The sequence below is a fragment of the Phyllobates terribilis genome, unplaced genomic scaffold (assembly GCF_046119375.1).
Source record: "Phyllobates terribilis strain yellow unplaced genomic scaffold, ASM4611937v1 Scaffold_7__3_contigs__length_470593459, whole genome shotgun sequence".
Taxonomy (NCBI): domain Eukaryota; kingdom Metazoa; phylum Chordata; class Amphibia; order Anura; family Dendrobatidae; genus Phyllobates; species Phyllobates terribilis.
In genome coordinates this window covers 265,290,544-265,305,051 of record NW_027362767.1, presented here as the reverse complement: position 1 = coordinate 265,305,051, position 14,508 = coordinate 265,290,544, and the positions used below count along the sequence as shown (strand labels likewise).

At 47.0% G+C, this 14,508-nt stretch overlaps 1 protein-coding gene across 2 annotated transcripts in view; it reads right to left on the bottom strand.

Annotated features, from left to right (window-relative positions):
- The window catches only part of NPDC1 (neural proliferation, differentiation and control 1), a 95,612-nt gene that overhangs the window by 21,278 nt on the left and 59,826 nt on the right, over positions 1–14,508 (bottom strand). For both annotated transcript variants that reach the window (XM_073640620.1, XM_073640621.1), the window contains 2 exons: positions 3,638–3,727; positions 2,562–2,693 (listed from right to left, as the gene is read on the bottom strand). In XM_073640620.1, coding sequence (XP_073496721.1) covers positions 2,562–2,693; positions 3,638–3,727 — 222 coding nt within the window. The remainder of the gene's footprint in view (positions 1–2,561; positions 2,694–3,637; positions 3,728–14,508) is intronic.

Below are 14,508 nucleotides of genomic sequence, written 5' to 3'. Positions count from 1 at the left end.
AGGGCTTGTTTTTCTTGTTTTTTTACAGGACGAGTTGTATTTTTAAATGACACCATTCATTTTATCAAGTGCATTGAAATTGCTAAAAAAGTGCAATTCCAATTGTTTTTCGGGTTATTTACCGAAAAATTGACCTCACAATTTGATTCCCTAGGTCAGTACAATTACAAAGATACCAAACATATATAGTTTGATTTTTATTTAAGTGGTGAAAAAAAATTTGGAAACTAAAAAAAAAAAAAAAAATTCCCAAGTTCCCAAGACCCATAACATTTTCATTTTTCAGGATCTGAGGGCTTATTTTTGCGCCAAGACTGGACGTTTTTGCTGATACCATTTTGGGGTAGATACAATGTTTTGATTAGCTCTTATTGCAATGTAGCGGTGGCCAAACAAACCTTAATTCTGTTTTGATCTTTTCTTGTTACGCGGTTCACCAATTGGATTAATTTACATTTTGATAGATCGGTCTCTTCTGAAAGCAGCAATACCCCCAAATTTTTTTAATGGTTATATTTTTAATGATGCAAAAGGGGGGTGATTTCAACTTTTGTCTTCTTTTTATTATTTTCATATTTTTAAAAAATGTTTCTCACTTTTTAATGTGTTTAACGGTCGCATCAGCACTGCCATGTACAGCAAAAATCACGGTCTACTATTAACGCCAGCTAAACGCTGGCTTTCACAGCAGTATTGTACTGACAGGCCTGGGGGTCTTCAGAAGGACCATGGCTGTTGTGGCAACCCATCGGTGCCCTGCGACCACGTCATGGGCACATGGAATGACGCCCCCTTGCCGGCACGTGTTGAACGCAGCTATCATAGATTGACAGCCGCATTTAACATGTTAACAGGCACAGGCGAAGAACAGCTCTACCCACAGCTGTTAGAGGCAGATGATGGCAGATTAATTCAGCCATCATCTGCCGGGAAAGATGCGGGCTCATAAGCAAAGGCAGGAACAGCACATACACTACTCAAAAAAAGTGAGGGATATTTGGCTTTCGGGTGAAAATTCAAGAGGATACTAAAATGCCCTCTAACCTTTTAAGGTGAGCCTAATATGACCATCTCTAACCTTCTGAATGCACATGTCCAACCATTCAATGATTCAGTACTTTCTGCACAACTTGCTGTTCTCTAACAAGGAGCTAAATGGCAAAATTCACAACAAGTGCTGGATCCATGAATAGGCCAATGGATTTCAGGTTCAATTAAAATTGGTATTAATCAGTCCTCCACTTCATGCTGCTCACATTTTGCATGAACACCACAGGCCTAATTTCATCTTCATGGATGACAATTCCCAGCTGATCAAGGTCGCATCATTAGGGAACAGCTGCTGGAGACTGGGGTACCTCAAATGCAGCGGCCTGCACTTTCTCCAGACCAGAATCCCATAGAAAACCTATGGGATCAGCTGAGTCGCCATGTAGAGGCTCGTAACTCTGTACCCCAGAACCTCAATGACCTGAGGGCCGCCCTTCATGAAGATGAGACGCCATGCCTCAGCGACAAAAACTCCACTTGTGAACAGCAGAGACATCGTTGTCAAGATGTAATTGATGATGATAGTTTGAGATGAGGAAATCACCATTCTGCTTCTACTTAAATGCCCGACTGCCATAGTAAAATATCACTGGAGCGTGAACCTTTAACGTTTTCCATAAATTTAATCAGAAATCCAAATATTCCTAACTTTTTGTGAGTAATGTATGATGTAACTGTACGTCATAAGTTGTGAAGAGGTTATGTGACCGTACCCTCAGCTTTCCTGGACCCCAGACTGGCTAGCTGTTTAGTAATGTAATGATGCACCCTCTCTACCCCGTATTGCTGCCTACTTAGGCAAATTTGATGTTCTAAAACGCAATAACAGCCATATTAGATTTTGCATCGTTAATCATGCGGTATGTAAATTGAGCTGTCATTAGATAATGATTTCAGGAGTCTTTTATCATTGTGTTGGAGGTTCAGATAAGAAGCAGGGTCTTGTGAGGCCCTGCAGTGATTGGGCACTGGGCCCTCCGCTGGGGCCATTGTATTCCGCTCAGGCGGTCATCCTGGCTCTTCCAACTTAAAAATTACTCTATTGTCTCACTCAGCATCCTCTCATCCCTTCCTGGGGGTCTGTGCCTTTGACTGGGAGCATGTAAGAAAAGGGCAAGGTTATACAAAGGGGACACAATGGCTTTTGGAAGACTGATTAACAAGCCCTTTATAATGTTTCATGAAAAGAGCATAAAGGGTAACCTTACACCTAAACACTTCCCGGTCTCTTCATCCAGCAAGTTCACCACTCCTTAGAAGAAAGATGAGGGTAACGGGTGAGGAAGGGGGAGGGGGGTTGGTCTTACAAACTAACCATTTACTGACAGCTCTGCTAAGAACTCAGGTGCAATTGTCCGGCTTCACCAGAGACCTGAATGGCAAAATCAGCCTATTGATAAAAATGCATTTGCCACTCAAGAGTTTGGAAAAGCTGGACGATAGCCCCTGTATGAGTAATAATAACGGACGTATAATAAACAATTAAATTTAGCCAAGCCCATGGGTAGTACCTAGCAGCACAGCATCATTAGGAGGTCGTTTGCTTGCTTTTGGGGCCCCCGGTATGTCACTTCGTCCTGATGGTCCTTCCGCTGGCGGATTTGAGACAGGAGGAGCCGGAGACTGGGACGGTGTGGTGTTTACTGATGGGATCGGAAATAAACAATAAGACAAACACCAAAAAAGTCACCGTTCTGAGGCCATAGTTAAGATTTACTCACTTGACATAATTCCATACCGTACCAGAATTAATGATCATTAGTGAGATCAAGTGGTCCTGATTATGGCCCCATGTAAACCAGGTCAGTGATAATTCACTTGATTATTGCTGATCATACATTTAATGCCAACCTAAAAAAAATCCTTGTTGGACGGCAGCACATCCATCTCTTGTGAACGGGGTGTGCTGCCGACAACTAAGTTTCCATATCATTATTGCATAATGTAAGAAAACGAGCACTGATCTGACTTCCTACATAGTCAATCGATCCTCGGTTACAACCTTTCATCTACCCATGTAGAAAGCCCCTTAGTGACTGGGTGGTTATTATGGAAATCCTTACGGGGACATGAGGCTACAGGACAGCACAGCAACCTCCACAGGCTGGAAGTGACCCCGTGCGTGCCGCTGACAGTTTACACAGCCTGTGATCCTCCGGTCATGCTCCATTTATCTTGAGTGGCTGCACACAAGCGGATAATTAGGGGCTCAGTGACTGATTAATAAGAGAACAATCTGCATATTAGATTTACAGCATCAGGCCTGCTGATTGCCCCCAGCCTCCACACACAGCCGGGTAGAGGATGATGACTTTAGGGTTAGTGGCTCTTTAAAGATCAGCAGTGTTATAAAAGAAGGGGCTGATATAATGGATGGAAATGTCTCCGCAATGGACATAAGTGACAAAGTAATGAAGATGAATGCATGGCATTTGTCTAGACCGGATACATGTGTAGCAAACACCCATGTTCAAATTCACAGACAGCAAGCGAGAAATTGAGGTGCTATACAAAAATAATAAAAAGAAAAAGCAAAATGCATCACTTGGTGCAACCACAGCGAGCTGCCGGCCTGCGCATCGCTAACCTTGCTGTGAAAATTCTGGGAGACGCGGGCTCTGCTTCTCCAGCATGGACGCCAGGAAGTCGATGACGTCTTCTGGGCCGCTCACCTTCACTGAAATACATAAAAATAAAAGCCACATTATTACAAATGCAGATAGAAACGTCCACCAGGACTACTTTCATTTTTGTACTCCTGATTTTTCTTTTTTTTTCTTACTCTTCTTTTTTACAGCACTTGGAAAAAATTCCAAGTGCTGTGGAAAAGTAAAAAAAAAAAAGACGCAATTTGGCCATTGTATTTTTGTTTAGTTTTAAAGGTGTCCATTGTGTGGTAGAAATGACCCGGTCACATGATTCTCTAGGTCGGTACAATTTTGGCAATACCCAAAAATAAATAATTTTTTTTGTTGCCATTTTTTGAGACGTCAAAAAAAAAAATCAAAGGAAACATTGGTATGATATCTGCTCTTTGAGTCCGCTCGGTGCCATAGTACGGAGATCGTGAACCCATTTTGTATTTGATGCTCAGGCAAAAGGGAGCGCGTTCCACTTGTGTGGTCTTGCGTTCCAAGCGCAGAAAACAGGACAGTCGCAACCGGAAGTAACGCAGCCGCATGATTGTTACACGGCCAGCTTAAATAGGAGAAGTAAAGCACGAGGCAGTATGGCGCCCCTGGTCTAAGGATAGGACCAGCAGCAATAGGTCAATATTTGGAAGCCATGAGTGAGCACCCCTGACTTCGCAAGCCTCCCCTGACTAATCTTAACAAGAGGAAACGCGTAGGGAGTCTCGCACCGTCACTTTTTCTTTGACATTTCCAGGATGTGGATTTCTAGAATGTAGTCTCCACAGCGGTTTGCATATAGCCTAACTTCACGACAGGACTCGGTAAGACTGTTTAAATTTGTACTACAGTAGGAGCCTCATGCGTTGAAGTGTTTGTTGTGCCATATAGACCCTCTGCTTGAGGATTTTGTTTTTCGCCACCTTTTTCTAGTCGTGTACCAAATTTGTTGGGCTCAATGCATTTGTACTATATGGACATGTACTTTTTTGCCTGATGATACTTATATGTGGTCCTATGGGCACAATAGGCTGAGTACATTTGCCCTCTGACCACGGTTTGCTTGCATGTTGTTATTTCTCTCCAAGGTTACCTATAGAGAGTTATTTTTTCCCCTAATATCTGGGAACTAATTATCAAACCAGGGGTCTTCACCTGGAGGTCACTATTTGACTGGGACCTTGGTCATGTATGTTCTTTATCTAGCCTAGGGTATTCCTAGTACCCGTTTTTTTGTCGGTCCATAATGAAATTGGGCTATTGTTGGCTCTTAATCTATTTATTGAATGTTTGTCTTTTATTAATACACATTAAAAGTTACGTTTTAATACCACTAATTGCTTATTACTAGTCTACAAACAGTGGTTTCGTTTGTATCCCCATTTGCTTTTTCATGCCATTTTTTGATACCAGTAACTTTTTTCCCAGTTTATGGAGCTGTGGGTGGGCTTTTTTTTTGCATGTCCAAAACAGTTTAATTGATAACATTTCAGGGTACATATAACATTTTAATCACTCTTTATTGCATTTTTTTTGTTAGGAAGATGATGCAAACAAAAAACTGCAATTTTGTCATTTTTTCCTTTATTATATGGTTTACTGTATAGGTTTTTAAACTGGTAATAAGGGGGTGATTTTTAGATTTTATTCTAATTTGGAAAAAAAAAAAGTTTATTAAATTATACACATACACACACACACACACACACACACACACACACACATATAGACAGATAGATATATCTCCCAACTTTATATTTTGCTCCAGTAGGGTACTTGATTGATTGTCTTATACGCTGCAGGGCTATAGTAAGAAGTAGCGTTCTCATATCCAATCACAAGAGCACTAAGGTGACGCTCATGGGGGCCTTCTGTAGGGTGAGGAGAGCTGAGCCAGGGCTTGCAAACACAGGCAATTGCACCATGTAAAGGGAACCGGTCATCTGAGTCATGCTGCCAAAATCACGGGCAGCACAATTCAGAGCCTGGTGCATAATTGCAGTCCGGTATATATTTTTTCACAGAAACCCTCTGGCATTTCAGAGAAAGTATACTTTGAAGATGCGGCTGGGGGGACGGCACCGGCAGACAGAGATGGCGGCAAGGGGACGGCACCGGCAGACAGAGATGGCGGCGAGGGGACGGCACCGGCAGACAGAGATAAGATACAGGCGAGGGGATGGCACCGGGCTAAGTCTAGCCGCTGGCTACAGGCTCCAGCCGAATCTGTAAAGTATATCTCCTCTGAATCAAAAAGAACATGTCAGAGAATAAAATATCTGGCTGCAATTGAGAAGCCGGGCTTTGATGGATGCTGAGGTGTGAGGAGTAAAGTGCCTCATGCCTCTCTGGTATCCTCAGCTACTAGTGCTAATAGCTTCCTTTACGTGATCATTACAAGTGGGGGCTTAGCGGAATTTGCTGGATTTGTAAGGGTAGAGGGACATGAATACCATGGATGTCTGTCACGCATGATTAGGCGCACACTTGACCTGCAGGATCTTATAGGCAATTATTAAGGATTAGGTGTCAGTGACTTAACCCTTTCATTGGGGTCTGTATGCTGCCCGTGTCCTCCCTGCCGACGATGAATGGTCTGATTAAAGTTGTAAATTAAGAGGCCACCTCCAGCAGAGACCACCTCAAACCATCAATTAGTCATCAAAGCCTCGGTACAAGCGCCGATCATACTGCTTGTAAAATGTCCCACATGCAGAAGATGTCTGGATAAAAGATAGGGATGGGTCTGCACACCTCGCCCCAAACCCCCAATTATTAAAGGATCGTAAAGGAAAGAGAAGCTGATGATCCATGGATGAGAAATGTGCTCCTAAAATCCAGCCTAACAAATCAGCAAGAAAATGGGGTACTTTGTGCATGTTGGACCTATGGGGGTCCGTATACACCTGTATAGCACTTCTCTCTAACCTGTTGCAAACCTACAACTCCCATTATGTCCACTCATCTTCTGGGGCGAGATCACCATTTTATGGATAAGCTTGACAAGACTGTGTTGCTAGACAAGGGCCTGAATAGGTTACTTGTTGGAGACCCCTGTAACTGCAGCAGGTTGGGGAGAGGGGTGGGATGACAACCACAGCATTCTCCATATGTACACAGCATACATAGCATAGTTGTCAGTCACTTCCCTGCTCCCTGAGAATCATGGCCACGTGCGGGCGGCAGGTGGATGGGATAAGCTGTTGTCACCAGAGCAGAGGAAGTACAAGGTAATAAATCTGAGAGGAGCAGAGAATGGAGCATTTGTGGTGAGGAAGCAGCCATAAAACATTATACAGAATGTCTGCCCACCCTGCACAAGGTGCTGTTGATAAATACCTCAGCGCACTGGTGCAGCACCTATGGCGACAGGGCACAGAACCCCACCAGATATTCTGTATAGGGACTCTCACCTCCCCAGCATCTGGCAATATATCACTGAGGAATCCGGTGCCTCCTGCGAATGCGAGTTCAGAAATGGGTTCACCAGTGGCTTAACATGGGAAACCGGCTGCCTACCAGGGACAAGGCACATTCTAGCTCATGTCCAGAGTAAATCTCCCCCCTCCCCCCCCCCACAGAGCACAGCCTAACCCACCACATAATCACTGCCTTATCTTGGCCTCCCACCACCACACCTTGACCCCCCACCATCACTGCAGCACTGCCCCATCTTGACCCCCCACCATCACTGCAGCACTGCCCCATCTTGACCCCCCACCAGCATTGCAGCACTACCCTATCTTGATTCCCCACCACCACTGCCGCGTCTCAACCCCTCCACCTCTCAAGGGAAGCCAAGCAACTCCAAGCATTAACCCACTACTCTGGGTATAATCAAGTTCATCCACATACAAGCCAACTGCTGCAAGTACAGGGTGGGCCATTTATATGGATACAACTAAATTAAATGGGAATGATTGGTGATATCAACTTCCTTTTTGTGGCACATTAGTATATGGGATGGGGAAAACTTTTCCAGATGGGTGGTGACCATGGCGGCCATTTTGAAGTCGGCCATTTTAGATCCAACTTTATTTTTTTCAATGGGAAGAGGGTCATATGAAATTCTCAATAAGTTTGAGTCACAAGAAAAACAATGGTGTGCTTGGTTTTAACGGAACTTTATTCTTTCATGGGCAGCATCTCAAAACAACGGATACTGGAAGCCTGTGCTAGCATTTCTTCTGCGGTGTTGCTATCAGTGTGTCAAGAGTGGGAGAAGAGTGTTGTATTGACAATCCACACAATGGGCAGCACTTTGAACACATTTTATAAGTGGTCATAAACTTGTAAAAAACTCATGAAAGAATAAAGTTACGTTAAAACCAGGCACACCATTGTTTTTCTTATGAAATTCTCAATAAGTTTGATGTCACATGACCCTCTTCCCATTGAAAAAATAAAGTTGGATCCAAAATGGCCGACTTCAAAATGGCCGCCATTGTCACCACCCATCTGGAAAGATTTCCCCCTCCCATATACTAATGTGCCACAAACAGGAAGTTGATATCACCAACCATTCCCATTTAATTTAGGTGTATCCATATAAATGGCCCACCCTGTATAACAAATCATCCCCACAGTATGCCTCATTCCTCTGAAGCAGAAACCCACTACTACGAGTACAGCCTGCCCATCCCATCCTGAGGCATAAACCCGCTACTCCGAGTAGAGCCCGCCCATTCACCCACTTCACCCCAACACACCCCAAGCATAAACCCGATACTCTGAATTCAGCCCACCCCCTTCTGAAGCATTAGAACAGTCCTCCCAGGAAGCAAAAAACGCTACTAAGAGTACAACCCACCCCTTCAAAACACACCCCTACTCAGAATACAGTGCAATGGTCTTCAAAGCAGAGGCCCGGCCCTGGCCCTGGGGCCAAAAGCAGAGGCCCGGCCCTGGCCCTGGGGCCAAAAGCAGAGGCCCGGCCCTGGCCCTGGGGCCAAAAGCAGAGGCCCGGCCCTGGCCCTGGGGCCAAAAGCAGAGGCCCGGCCCTGGCCCTGGGGCCAAAAGCAGAGGCCCGGCCCTGGCCCTGGGGCCAAAAGCAGAGGCCCGGCCCTGGCCCTGGGGCCAAAAGCAGAGGCCCGGCCCTGGCCCTGGGGCCAAAAGCAGAGGCCCGGCCCTGGCCCTGGGGCCAAAAGCAGAGGCCCGGCCCTGGCCCTGGGGCCAAAAGCAGAGGCCCGGCCCTGGCCCTGGGGCCAAAAGCAGAGGCCCGGCCCTGGCCCTGGGGCCAAAAGCAGAGGCCCGGCCCTGGCCCTGGGGCCAAAAGCAGAGGCCCGGCCCTGGCCCTGGGGCCAAAAGCAGAGGCCCGGCCCTGGCCCTGGGGCCAAAAGCAGAGGCCCGGCCCTGGCCCTGGGGCCAAAAGCAGAGGCCCGGCCCTGGCCCTGGGGCCAAAAGCAGAGGCCCGGCCCTGGCCCTGGGGCCAAAAGCAGAGGCCCGGCCCTGGCCCTGGGGCCAAAAGCAGAGGCCCGGCCCTGGCCCTGGGGCCAAAAGCAGAGGCCCGGCCCTGGCCCTGGGGCCAAAAGCAGAGGCCCGGCCCTGGCCCTGGGGCCAAAAGCAGAGGCCCGGCCCTGGCCCTGGGGCCAAAAGCAGAGGCCCGGCCCTGGCCCTGGGGCCAAAAGCAGAGGCCCGGCCCTGGCCCTGGGGCCAAAAGCAGAGGCCCGGCCCTGGCCCTGGGGCCAAAAGCAGAGGCCCGGCCCTGGCCCTGGGGCCAAAAGCAGAGGCCCGGCCCTGGCCCTGGGGCCAAAAGCAGAGGCCCGGCCCTGGCCCTGGGGCCAAAAGCAGAGGCCCGGCCCTGGCCCTGGGGCCAAAAGCAGAGGCCCGGCCCTGGCCCTGGGGCCAAAAGCAGAGGCCCGGCCCTGGCCCTGGGGCCAAAAGCAGAGGCCCGGCCCTGGCCCTGGGGCCAAAAGCAGAGGCCCGGCCCTGGCCCTGGGGCCAAAAGCAGAGGCCCGGCCCTGGCCCTGGGGCCAAAAGCAGAGGCCCGGCCCTGGCCCTGGGGCCAAAAGCAGAGGCCCGGCCCTGGCCCTGGGGCCAAAAGCAGAGGCCCGGCCCTGGCCCTGGGGCCAAAAGCAGAGGCCCGGCCCTGGCCCTGGGGCCAAAAGCAGAGGCCCGGCCCTGGCCCTGGGGCCAAAAGCAGAGGCCCTGGCCCTGGGGCCAAAAGCAGAGGCCCGGCCCTGGCCCTGGGGCCAAAAGCAGAGGCCCGGCCCTGGCCCTGGGGCCAAAAGCAGAGGCCCGGCCCTGGCCCTGGGGCCAAAAGCAGAGGCCCGGCCCTGGCCCTGGGGCCAAAAGCAGAGGCCCTGGCCTGGCCCTGGGGCCAAAAGCAGAGGCCCTGGCCTGGCCCTGGGGCCAAAAGCAGAGGCCCTGGCCTTGGGGCCAAAAGCAGAGGCCCTGGCCTTGGGGCCAAAAGCAGAGGCCCGGCCCTGGGGCCAAAAGCAGAGGCCCGGCCCTGGGGCCAAAAGCAGAGGCCCGGCCCTGGCCCTCCCAGTAAAGTATAGGCCTTGCTCCCCAGGTTTTTTGCTAGGCACAAAGTATTGCCCTGCCACTCCAAGCATACACCTACTTTTTGAAGTATAGATCCACATCATCAAGAATTGCTCTGCCTTCATAACAGTAAATGTATTTCTAAGGAAATCCTGAGAACATGACATGTGGGGGGGGAGGCGCGTGAGGACTGGAGTTTGGGAAACAGTGCCTTCAGGTAAGATGCCCCGCTTCTCCCCTTCCCCAAAATAAAAAATATTCTTACTAAAATAAGGATAGCTCTGCTCCCTCAAATATCATTCCGCTGCCTCTTAAAGACTAGTTCATCTAAGAATAGCTCTTGCTCAGTTACCCTCACAAGTATCACCATACTACGGATTCCTCCACCCCAAAAAAAATTACTTGCTTCTCTATAAATTGCTTTTTCCCTCAAGTTAAGTCTTCCAAGTATAGCCATGTTTCCTCACATGAAACGCCTTAATTGCCTGGCTCCATGGAGCAAGTCTTTTGCGCGCTCTCAATCACTTGTTTCATTATCGCCCAGACTTGATTGCAATGAAATGGTAATGTAATTGTAGAAGACCCTGGAATACAATATTGGTGCCATGAGCCAATTAGTTTTGTATATTTGGGAACATCGCTATATCTGTCTGAAGAGCCGGAGTCTGCAGGGGTTCGTTTTGATTAACACATCACACCTGCATCCACAAAACTGAGCAAATATCCCTCCTTCCTGCAGCTCAATAGGTGAACACAAGACCTGTACAGATGGTAACGAGTTTTGCAAAAAGTTGCTCAACAACAGGGCAAATGGCTTGAGAAATGAGCTGTTTATGCCCCCCACCTCCTGGGACTGAATACAGGGGGTGTAACATTTCTGGATCATAGCTGTGTTTAGTAAACATGTTATATCAATAGTGTGCAACTCGGGGGAGGTTACATGGATCTATTCACCTGGACACAATAGAAAGAGCCTGGAAGGCAATTGAGAAAATAGCTGCAGATCCTAGTGAACGCTGCCTCTAGTGGTCAAGTGGAAGAATGATAGGATTTGAAGGAAAATAATCAAATTTGAATCCTCAGTGGCCAATACCTTTTCTTTTTCTATCTATTGACCAACATGGTACAGAGAAATATATTTGTCCTATATCAGTATTTAAAGGAACACTCCAAGCCTAGTCGACATGCGGTGTTGTTCCATTTTTAGGTCGACAAGACCTTAAAAACAGTTAATCATATATGTCCCAAAAGCAAGTCCAATATAGACTGGACACTTAAACACGAGATACATCCACAATAATCCGTAACAAAAATAGGCATGTTACAAGATAAAAGCAAAAAAAAAGGGAAAATAAATACATTTTTATTGTATTTCAACATAAAGAAAAAAATATATAAAAAGGGATATAAACAGAGCAATAGACCTCCACAAAAAGGTAGATCACAGGCCATATGCAGGGACTCCCAGGATTAAGGTTAGACTAGCACAGACAATGAATAAATGCAAAATGCCAGAACAGTAATATGTAAAAGGCAGAAATACATCCAAGTGGTTAGACTAATATATATATATATAAGCCTAAGTAATAAGGTGCAAAATGCAATAGTATCCAAGTCAAACTATTGCAATATACAGTCCTGCTCATCGTTATTGGCACCCATGAAGTGTAAGTACATTATGTGGAATATTTCCTGAAACAAGTGAAAGGTTTTTTTGTACAGAGCCCTCGTGTTAAATACAAAAGAGTAAATGATAAACAATAATGTGAAACAAAAAAACAATGGGAGGGAAAAATAGATAAAACCTAAAGCTTGCTGTGTCACTGGTATTGACGCCCTTTACATTAATTTAGTATGGAAACACATTTTGACTCGCCTGTGGTAAATCACAAAAGAGATTATCCTGTGATTGTCGGTGCCCATGTGACATGAATTAGCCAATCAATGATGACTTCAGTGTTTTAAAAAGCCACATGGTAGGCCCTGTTCCTTTGTCACAATGGTGAGGACATCAGAACTGCTATTATTAGCAAACACAAGATTTCCAAAGCGTATATGGCCATCTCCAAAGACCTTGGTATCCCATTTTCAACAGTGTGCAATGTTATTAAGAAGTATGCCAAGCATGGAACCTCGCTGGACGTGTGGGAAAGTCGAAAATTGACAAGAGAGGTCTTCGAAGGTTGGTGCGAATGGTGGAAAAAACAGTCAAACATCCAAAGACATGAAAGTCAACCTGGAACAGTCTGGGGTCACGGTTTCAACAAGTACCATACGCTATACACTAAACCAAGTAGAACTCTATGGGCGAAGGCCAAGGAAGAAACCATTTCTGAAGAAAAGAGAAAAAGGAACGACTGATCTTTGCCAAAGAGTATCTTGACAAGCCAGAATCCTTCTGGGAAAATGTTCTGTGGACAAAAGAAACAAAAATAGAGCTTTTTGCCAATGCAAAGCAACAGCTTGTTTACAGACAGTGCAATGAAGCTTATAAGGAAAAGAACACCTTACCAACAGTTAAGCATGATGGAGGATCCATAATGCTGTAGGGTTGCTTTGCTGTGTCTGGTACTGGAGGCCTTGACAGCATCACAGAAATCAGAGAATTATCAAGAGAATATAGAGTGAAATGTCCTACCCAGTGTAAGAAAGCTTGGTTTGAGTTGGAGATCATGGGCCCTCCAGCAAGACAATGACCCAAAGCTCATATCCAAAAGTACACAAGAATGGTTGAAAGGAAAAATGAACTGTTTTAAAATGGCCAGCAATGGAGTCCTGACCTCAATCCCATTGAAAGTTTTTGGGGTGTGCTGAAATCTGCCATTGGGAAAAAGAACCCTGAAAATATTCAAGAGCTTGAACAAACTGCAAAGGAAGAGTGGGAAAAAATTCCAGCTAAGAAGTGCAAGAAGCTTATAGGTGGCTACAAGAAACATTTGGAGGCTGTCAGCAATGCCAAACTGTGTGCAACCCAGTATTAATTAGGGGTACCTTTATTGCTGCACATGTTGTTTATTCTGTTTCTTCGTTGAAATAGCAATATGGAAGTTGAAAAACAATGTTTTATTGTTGTATTACTTTAGACCACTAATTAAAAAATCCTGAGGATATAACTTTGGTACATTTCCGTATATGTCTGTACAATATCTTCATTCTATGAAAAAAATAAGGGCTGTCAATATTGGTGAGCAGCACTGTAGATATACAAGTAAAAAACCTATTCAAAGTGCTTAGTGCGATATAGTCATGGTAACTAAGCAGTGTTTCCACCTATAATACAATCCCAAGCTGGATCCCACGCTACATAATCAGCCCCAGGTAGCCCTCCAGTACACCAGGAGACGTGGAGGGGACCGTAGGAAGGCAACAACCCAGCAGCAGGACCGCTACCTCCGCCTTTGTGCAAGGAGGAACAGGAGGAGCACTGCCAGAGCCCTGCAAAATGACCTCCAGCAGGCCACAAATGTGCATGTGTCTGCACAAACGGTTAGAAACCGACTCCATGAGGGTGGTATGAGGGCCTGACATCCACAGATAGGGGTTGTGCTCACAGCCCAACACCGTGCAGGACGCTTGGCATTTGCCACAGGACACCAGGATTGTCAAAGTCGCCACTGGCGCCCTGTGCTCTTCACAGATGAAAGCAGGTTCACACTGAGCACATGTGACAGACGTGACAGAGTCTGGAGACGCCGTGGAGAGCGATCTGCTGCCTGCAACATCCTTCAGCATGACCGGTTTGGCAGTGGATCAGTAATGGTGTGGGGTGGCATTTCTTTGGAGGGCCGCACAGCCCTCCATGTGCTCGCCAGAGGTAGCCTGACTGCCATTAGGTACCGAGATGAGATCCTCAGACCCCTTGTCAGACCATATGCTGGTGCGGTTGGCCCCGAGTTCCTCCTAATGCAGGACAATGCCAGACCTCATGTGGCTGGAGTGTGTCAGCAGTTCCAGCAAGATGAAGGCATTGAAGCTATGGACTGGCCCGCCCGTTCCCCAGACCTGAATGCGATTGAGCACATCTGGGACATCATGTCTCGCTCCATCCACCAACGTCACGTTGCACCACAGACTGTCCAGGAGTTGGCAGATGCTTTAGTCCAGGTCTGGGAGGAGATCCCACAGGAGACCATCCGCAACCTCATCAGGAGCATGCCCAGGCGTTGTAGGGAGGTCATACAGGCACGTGGAGGCCACACACAGTACTGAGCCTCATTTTGACTTGTTTTAAGGACATTACATCAAAGTTGGATCAGCCTGTAGTGTGTTTTTCCACTTTAATTTTGGGGGTGACTCCAAATCCAGGCCTCCATTGGTTAATAAATTTGATTTCTATTGATGA